Source organism: Pteropus alecto, unplaced genomic scaffold, assembly GCF_000325575.1.
Source record: "Pteropus alecto unplaced genomic scaffold, ASM32557v1 scaffold7, whole genome shotgun sequence".
NCBI lineage: Eukaryota > Metazoa > Chordata > Mammalia > Chiroptera > Pteropodidae > Pteropus > Pteropus alecto.
In genome coordinates, this window is record NW_006494614.1 from 13,908,478 (window position 1) to 13,917,516 (window position 9,039).

At 32.3% G+C, this 9,039-nt stretch overlaps 1 protein-coding gene across 3 annotated transcripts in view; it reads left to right on the forward strand.

The window, feature by feature from the left end:
- The window catches only part of UBE3D (ubiquitin protein ligase E3D), a 132,859-nt gene that overhangs the window by 37,075 nt on the left and 86,745 nt on the right, over positions 1 to 9,039 (forward strand). For 2 of the 3 annotated variants that reach the window (XR_001518178.2, XR_003044455.1), the window contains exons 7-8: positions 868 to 976; positions 3,916 to 4,086. Coding sequence is in view for 1 of the 3 variants with exons in the window: in XM_015600297.2 (XP_015455783.1) it covers positions 868 to 976; positions 3,916 to 4,073; positions 5,041 to 5,046 (273 nt within the window). In the remaining 2 variants the exon portion in view is untranslated. Of the gene's footprint in view, positions 1 to 867; positions 977 to 3,915; positions 4,087 to 5,040; positions 5,047 to 9,039 lie in introns of all 3 variants that reach the window. The other variant, XM_015600297.2, reaches the window with a different exon arrangement.

The window sequence follows — 9,039 nt, forward strand, 5'->3', positions numbered from 1 at the left end:
TTTTATTTATACCTTTCTTTATTTGGAAAGGTTAGTTAAACCAAACCACACATTTAAAAGACTTGAGGATTTATTTATGGTTTGCTTATATAATGGTATAGACACATGTGCTCATATAAACCTAATTTTGAAAGGTTTTTGTGCTTTCTATGTGCTGGATATCCAAGGCCTTAACAACCTAATCAATAGGTTTTTGAATAATTCTGGTTTTAATTTGACTTATTTAAAATTTGAAACATGAGTCAGTTTTCAAAAGACTCCTGTGTGTTTTTTTTTTTAATAGTACTTAGCCACTAAATTCATTAGTGTTTCTTTTCTTTGAATCTCTTTTGTTTGCAAACAAAAGTTAGCTATAGTATGTCTTTATTTCAGCTTATTTATTGATGTCTAAAATTATGGCAATTTGAACATAACCTTGAACTTTATCCTCCCATAAAGACTTTTATTATGTACCTCAGATATGACACATTGAAGGAATCCAAATGGAAAATATTATAGATAATACTGTCTCATGTTTGGGAGGAAATTTCTCACCTTTTTAAACTTAGTTATTCACTGTCTAATGCGCTAAAGTACAAATGGAATATTGACAGTCTAACATAGTATTTTTTATTCATTAGCAGCAATAGTTAGGTGTGGGGTAGATAATGTATTAAGGATTGGAGAATAAGATGAGAAAACACAAATATATTAAAATATATCGAAATCCACATTAGCACAGATTGTGAGGGAATGGGTGGCATATAGAAAAGTCTGGCATGCACATGCCTCTGTCTTTTAGTTACCCTGTGGGTATTTTTGGGTCATTTTGCCATTTAGAGTTATTATGAGAAGTGCATAAGTGAAAATTGATTTCTGTTCTAACAGGTCTCAGTTTGTACAGAGCATTTTTGCCCAGTGTCTGGTGGAACTCTCCTCTGCTAGAAGCACTTTTAGATTCAGTATCCAAGGTCATGACGGCAAAGTGTACATCTTGGTAAGAAATTATTTCACCTGGCTTTTTGTAGCCTAGTAATTCAGAGTCTCAGAAATTCTTTAGTTTTTGCCATTCTTTTTTCTTAATTCTCAGGTCTTGAAAGTAATTGATCAAAAACTTGACTTTGGGTGGTGAACACACAATGCAATTTACAAATGATGTATTATAGAATTGTACACTTGAAACCTATATAATTTTATTAACTAGTGTCACCCCAATAAATTTTAATAAATAATAAAATGATAGTCCGAAAATTGAGGTTTTAATATCAATTTAATTCACAAATCAAATTCCCTTAATTTAATAACAAATGATGAAGTGCCTCTACATACTAGGTACTAGGGATTTAGAGAGCAATAAAACCTGATTCCTGCTCTGTAGAAGTTCACACCACAAATTAAAGTTTTTCACTTTCAGTTTTGAATGGATTTTCTTTGTCAGTATAATACAGTTCTTTCTCTCACTTTTTTTTCTATTTGATACTCGTATTTATGTTTCTTTTTGTTTGTTTATTTGTTTTGTGGTAAGAACAATTAACATGAGATCTATTCTCATCACAGATTTTAAGTACACAATACAGTATTGTTAATGATAGACACAGTATTGTATAGCAGGTCTTCAGCACTTATTCATTTTGCCCAACTGAAACTTTATACCCTTTGATTAGCAACTCCTCATTTCTCCCTCCCCCTAGTACCTGGCAACTACCATTCTACTCTCTACTTCTATGAGTTAGACTATTTTAGATTCCTTGTATAAGCGGAATCATACAGTATGTGTCCTTCTGTTTCTGGCATGTTTCACTTAACGTAATGTCGTCAAGGTACATTTACGTTAGCACATATTACAAGATTTCCTTTTTTAAGGCTTGGTAATATTCTATTGTATGTATGTGCCACATATTTATCTATTCATCCATTGATGGACATTCAGAATATTTCTACATCTTGGGTTTTGTAAATAATGCTGCAACAAACATTTGCAGATTGTTCATTGAGTGCAGATATATCTTTGAGATCCTCATTTCAACACTTTGATGTTTGAGAAGTAGTGCTAAGTTTTGGAAGAGAGGCTGTTGCAATTAGCAGAATCATCCTTTATGTGTATCACAAGCATCTAATGTTATTGCTTCCATTAAAAATAATGTTTTGCAGAAAAGAATTTGGGACATGTATGCAAAAAATTCAAGAATCAGGGCCCAAGTCTCTTCTCTGCCTCTCATCTCTTTTATCTCACCAGTCAACATCTTTTTATTGGAAAGGCACTGTTCCAAGTGCTCAACATAGAATAAAAATGCCTTCAAGGAACTCAAAATGTAATAGGGAAATAAGGTAGCTAAAAAGAGGGAGGGAGTTGAGATTATTATTAGGTGTGGCTTTGTCTCTGGCCATCCATTATGGCAACTCCATGTTTCTGTAATTCCAGATAATTTCCATCAAAAGCGAAATATTTTCTGACTGAAATAGGTACTAAATACACCTCATAGTCTGAAATCAGTTCTAATTTTCTTTTACTGCAAGTTTTTCAAATTAAAAATCAGTAGGAACTTTTTAAACTTACTAATACATAATTAATTTTTTTAATTTTCCTTTTTTAAAAGTAATGCATTCTTGAAACACATTCTGCTATATCATACTATTTGAAGTAAACATTAACAGTATGATATGTGTACGTCAACATTTTTTTCCTATCTATATACATCTATACATATACAAACAGGTATCTATTTGTAAAAAAAAAAAAAATCTTGTGATTAGCATTTCTCTTGAACATGCTTCCTTCACGCTACAGTATATAATGAGGATTGTTTCTTGTTAGTATAAATATAGATCAAATTTTGATTGTATGGCTGTTAAAGATTAACAAAAATAATCTTTGCACTTATATTTTAGTACTTCTTTAGAAATGAATCTTTCTAATCTAATACAGTATTAGAATTTGTGCATTTTAAACTCTGATAATTATCACCTTCCAAAAAAGTTGTATTAATTTATCCCTTAGAGTGGACATACGCGGTGCCCCACCCAAATCCCTTTTCCTTGGCCAGAGCATCCATTTCTCAGCTGCTGAGTGTGTTGGGTTCTAATGGCTCACAGTTGTGCTCTATTCCAGAGGCTGGACCTATCTGACAGATGCTCCCTTGCCCAGAGAGTTTCTTGTCCTCCACTGTTCCTAACCCTGCCCTGGTCAGCCCACTGCAAATGATTTGACCCTGAGGTACAAAAAGCTGAGGTCTCCTGTCTCAAAGTGAGACAAACTGTAGGTGTGATTTCTGCTCCAGAGTTCTATGTGGGATCAGGCCTGCCTAACTGCCTAGCTGAGCTCACATCCCTGCCTAACTCCTTCCTCTGCCTCATCCTGTTTCCCTTACTCCCTTTCTCTTGAGAATATTCCCCGAATGAATCACATACATCCAGATCCCAAGCACTCTTCTACCAGAAGTGTGTAGGAATACCCATCCAAACCCTTCTTCTGAACTGCGTGTTTTCAATCTTTTTGTGTTTGCCAATCTGATAAGTGAAAAAGGGTGACACTCAAATTTTGCATTTCCTTATTAGTATTTATATGAACATTTTTATATCTTTAACATTTACTTCTTGTGTTAATTCTGTTCATATTCTTTACCTGTATTTCTATTGGGCTGGATTTTTTTTTCCTCATTGATTTCTAGAAGTGTTATATAGTATAATTAATAACTTTGTTATATATGTATTTAATATTTCCTCCCAGTTTGTTGCTTTTTTTTTTTAACTTTATCATGTCAGTTGCTCTACCAAGGTTATACTTTGAAAATCTTACCCTTCTTAAAAATTATGTACATGATTCTCTTTTTTTTTTTTTCTGGTATTTTTATAGTTTTGGTTTTTTCGAGTGGTGATATGAGATATGGATAGGGTGGTGATATCCTTATACTTGGATTTTTCTCTCCATATCTTTAGCTATGGCTTTTAAACTCAGACAGTTTGGTGATTGAATCTTTGGGAAGTTCCAAAAATATCAAAAAGTTTTCCCTATTGGAAGACATATCGAAGGCTGATTCCAGTTCTGCTTTGAATGCTGTCAAAGTCCTCTACCAGCCATGCCTCAAAAGCAAAAAGCAGGAATGAAGAGTAAGTTGTACTTTTGTCTTCTCGTTCTACATTATGTTTTAGTTTCTGTTGGCATGTTGGTGTTAAGAAATTAATGAACTAAATGATACTGTACTATTCTACTTGAAGCTTCTAGGAGTCACACTGCTAAATGTTATGCTTTCAAAGTAAATTGAATTATGACAGATGATTCATGCTAATGTGCAGAAAGCTTGCTTTTACTGAAAACAATTGGTCTTTTTCTTGTAATCTCAGCTGTCTGTACATATGGCTGCAGTACTAAATCAGGCTTCAACAACTATGAAAATTTACTGATAAGCACTTTCCAGGCATTCCACAGTAAACAGAACACAGTCCCTGCCTCTTCAGATTGTCATTCTAGTAGGGGGAAGGCTGATTATAAACAAGACAAAAAAAATCAAAGACTAATATGGTTTTTACTGTGATCCCATTTAAAGGCTTCTAGCTCATTTAAACCTAATGACACCCCTGTGGGGTAGGTGCTAATATCAACCCCATTTAGAGAAAAGGACAATAAGACACCATTACTCTCGTGAAATATGAAGCTAGGTGAAGTAGTTTGGGAGAGTAGGATGGGTGTAGGAGGTTATCGTTATATACTGAAAAGTCAAAGAAAGTTCCTCAGGTAAGATGATATTTAATTGGAAAACTTGAAGGAAGTGAGAGAGTGAGCCATATCTGAGGAAAGAGCATTCTCGGCAGAGGAAACAAAAAGTGTTCTTATTTCAACAAATTGGAAGTCTGTACTTGTCCTGTACTCTCAAATGGGTTCGATCGAATTTGTATTAAGAACAGAAAGATCCCAGTCTTCTTCTGGGAAGTAACAAATAAAAATTTTAAAATTATTGCTTGTCTTTTCTTTTTTAAATTATGCAAGCAGAATAAATCATTAAATATTCAGAGACAAACATAAAGTAAAATATGGAAGTTCTCCATCATTTCTCTCTCCAGAAGTAAAAAGTATCTTGTATATTCTTCCACTTTTTTATTGTTTTGCATTTTAATATAATTTGAATGTGTATTTTTTATACTGAAAAAGAAAAAAAAAGCGCTGTCTATTGGGGATTCCATGTCAGTGCTCAGCATTTTATGCATGTACTATAAATTTACCATTTTTCTATTGATAGATATTGGGGTTGTTGCTTTTTTGGTACTGTAATTAGTATTGCACTGTGTGTTGTACATTGTTTTGCGATTGTGTATACTATTTTTGTAAGAAGGAGTTCTAGAAGTAGAACTGCTGAGTCAAAGGGTATGACATTTAACATTTTGATAGGTGATATCAAATTGTTTTTGCAAAAAGGCATTACAAATTTATATTCCCATCTGAAGTTTCTGTAAATGCCCATTTCTCTGCATCCTCACCTAAACTGCTATTTAGATTTTTGCCCATCTGATGTGAGTACAAATGCAATAGATTCACTTGACTATCCTTTTGTTTTACCGAGGCATAATCAGAGATTATTGCTTATGTGTTTGATACTTTGGGGACTTTGTTGAGGTAGTGTGTGTGTAGCGTGTGTGTAGTGTGTGTGTGTGTGTGTGTGTGTGTGTGTGTGTGTGTGTTCTAATACATAGTCAGTTTTTAAGCTGTTCATTGGTTATAGTCTCTATTGACTATATGTTTGTGTACCATTACATATTTATATTTATAAAGTCAAGTTTATTAAAGCCTTTTATATTCATCTTTTATGTGAGATGTAGATTTAGGAGAAGGTATGTTAAATATCACACTATGGTTATACAAAAGTCATTTTCTTCTGGTTTTGATATCACTTTTTGCATTATACATTTTGAAGCTCTGTTATTAGGTACATTAAGATTTGTAGCATGACAACTTGATGAATTGCATATTTTATCAAGAGATTTAGCTCTCTTTTCATTTGATGATATTTTCCTTTAATTCTAATTTGCTTGATGTTAATATGGCTATATTTTGACAGTCTATTTTAATAGTGAATTTAATTTAATTCACATTTATTGTGATTATTGATACAGTTGTACTTAGTCTGCTCTTTTACATTGGTTGCCTTCCTTGTGTCATTTCTTTTTTTTTGGCGATTTCAAAGTAAAAATTATCTATTTCAAAATGATTTTTAGTGGTTAACCTGCAATTTTTAACCTACATACTTACACTTATTTTTTTACAATCAATATCTAGATTTAATTAAGATCCATACTCTTCAGCAGAACAAGAAAAGACTCTTGAGGTTTCACATTTCTCATATTACTCCCTCCCTCACATGCTGTCTCCCTATGTTGAGATCATTTGTGATTCTGATAATGGTGGCAGTTTCTTCTTTAAAAAGTATCAAACCAAAGCTCTACCCCATTTGCTTACCTCTTACTTATACTCATGCATCATGACCATAAATATTTTTATATTTTTATTGTATAAGTCTATTTCCATGAAAATGTTTAAGGGTTGTTTCATGTTTTAAATATACTTACAAATAATATTTTATTGCTTGTATCTTTTTGCTGTTTATTTTTTTCACTCAATATTCTTGGTTTCCTTTTTGATTTGAAGAAGGATTCTCTTTAATAATATTTTTAAACTTTGACTATAGTCAGTTCTTAAATGTCTGAAAATGTCTTATACCTATTTTATCTCTGAAAACCTTTAAGATTTCCTCTTATCTACTTTTTAAGGTTTCATACAGATGTATCTAAACATAAATGTTTATTCAAAATTTTCTCTGTCATAATCTGTTCTTGTCTTACAGATGCAATATTCTCTCAACATCTGTGACAATAATAATTATACTTAAAGTCTTTTGTTTTCTCTAGTAACTTTTTCCTGGGTGTTAATACCTCTTTTTAAAAAGAGATATTGTGTTTGATACTGCATGATGTTGCTTTTCCTAAATGTTTGATGATTTCACTAGAATCTTCCTAGGCTAAGAGGTAAACTCCTTGTGAGTCATGACCTTGTCTGTCTACTTCTAGATGAGTTCTTGTAGAAGTACTCAAAAAAATACAATTTATGTTTACATTTAACAAAACATTTGTTAAATGAATGGTACATGGTTTTCTGCTTATCTTTGTATTTAATAATTACTGTTCATCTATTAGGAACTGTAGATCCTTGTTACCATAGACTGCTTTTATAGGTTAGTGAAAAACACTCAGAGGATATACTAGTCTGGCTGGGCCAGTTTGCCTTTTAACAACTTTTGGCTATTAAGAAAAAGGAAATGGTGGTAGATTCAGTTATGGTGATGAACCTTGTAGTCATTATTATGAAGAATCCTTATACTGCCTTTCTTGAGGAATGTTACAAGGATCTCCCATTTTTTCATTAATTCCTAACAAATATACATGACATCAGAAACATAATGACTATTGTGGATTTGGTTAGTAGATTTTTTTTTAACTCAATATGTCTCGGAGACAAGTCGACGTACAATAAATGAGTTCGATTATTTCAGTTTGCCTGTTTTATGTAACTACTTTTGTTGTGCTTTTTCTCCTGCTCCTGTTTGACTCTCTGTCCCGCAAAGGTGGGAAGGGAACTACTCCAAGTTGTGTAAGCATTCTGTGAGTTATTTACTTTTGTCTCTTAAGGACATTAGTTTCTTTCTTTTTGAGCATGACTGAGCAAACTGTAGACTCACTAGCATATTTTTGGCACATGGGGTGGTGCATTAACTATTTTAATCCAATTGGCTAGAATTTTTTCTAGTGGAAGTATGGATTCCCAGATGGCAGTCTAAAAGAGGAAAATAGCAAATGTGACTATGGTTTTATTTCCTTGAGCACACACAAAAAAGTGACAGGTAATATTTTTAGAATGTTCTTTCTTTCTAGCAATAGACACACATGTCTCTTAACATTTTGAGGTCTGTTTTTTTAGACCTCAATTATCCTACAACTCACATTCTTTAGTTTGCATATCAGAGTTTAGGTACTAAATATTAACTTTTTAGCTTTGGACTCTAAGTTAACTCTGCAGTTTAATTTTGCTAATTCATCAGTTTACCTGTGGCCTCACATTCTCTAGACATTTTTTGGCTGTCACAACCAAAGAGGTGTTTAATGGCATCTAGTAGGGCTGCTCTTAAACATGATAAATGCATCAGAGAGCCCTACAACAAAGAGTTATCCAGCCCCAAATGCTAACAATGTCAAAGTGGAGAAGCCCTGTTCTAGATTGTCTCCTAAAATCAAGCCATGTCTGCATTTTCCCTCGAGTTGTCAAAGCCCACGATTTTCTTGAAATTGTATTTAGGCCTGCAAATAAGAGAAATTTTACTGTGGCATGAGCCAAAATCTCTATAATCTTACATGTTAACTTTATTAGAATAAACAGAATAACTGATAAAATATAATATAAATGTTTATTGTTACACTTTTCTCTTTCTATTAGAGAAACATGAAGAACCGATTTATTTTTATTAAATGATGATGAATTTCATAGGTATCAAATCCTTTGTTCTAATATTTTACGAGAAAAGAACTTAAGGGAATGTAATCATTAAATGTAAATAAGTGTTGTTTTTTTTTTCTCTTAACCTAAATTGAATTCTCTTCATTATATAAGTTACATGAGTCCTAGTATTATTACTGGTTGTTCTTTCCACCTTTTTCTAAAGATATCCAATTTAGGAATCTGGAGAATTTGAACTGAAAAGAACTATTCTATGTTCTACTATTAATAGCATTTTCTTGTAAAATATATTGAGAGAGGAAATGTTGAAGGTATGTTAAATTCACCTCTAGTTTTAGTGAGATTTAGAGATTAAATTTCGTAAACTAACTAGGTTTATCTCTGTTCATATATATTGGTAAATATTGCTTCTAAAATAGAAGTGTTATTTTTGCCTTAAGGTTTAATCATTATTACTTTTTCTAATGAAATAAAAACAAATATGTACATCTCATATGCATAAAATAGTATTAATGGTTGCTCTTATTTATAAAGTAGCATTTTTTTTATTCCTTTATTTCAGC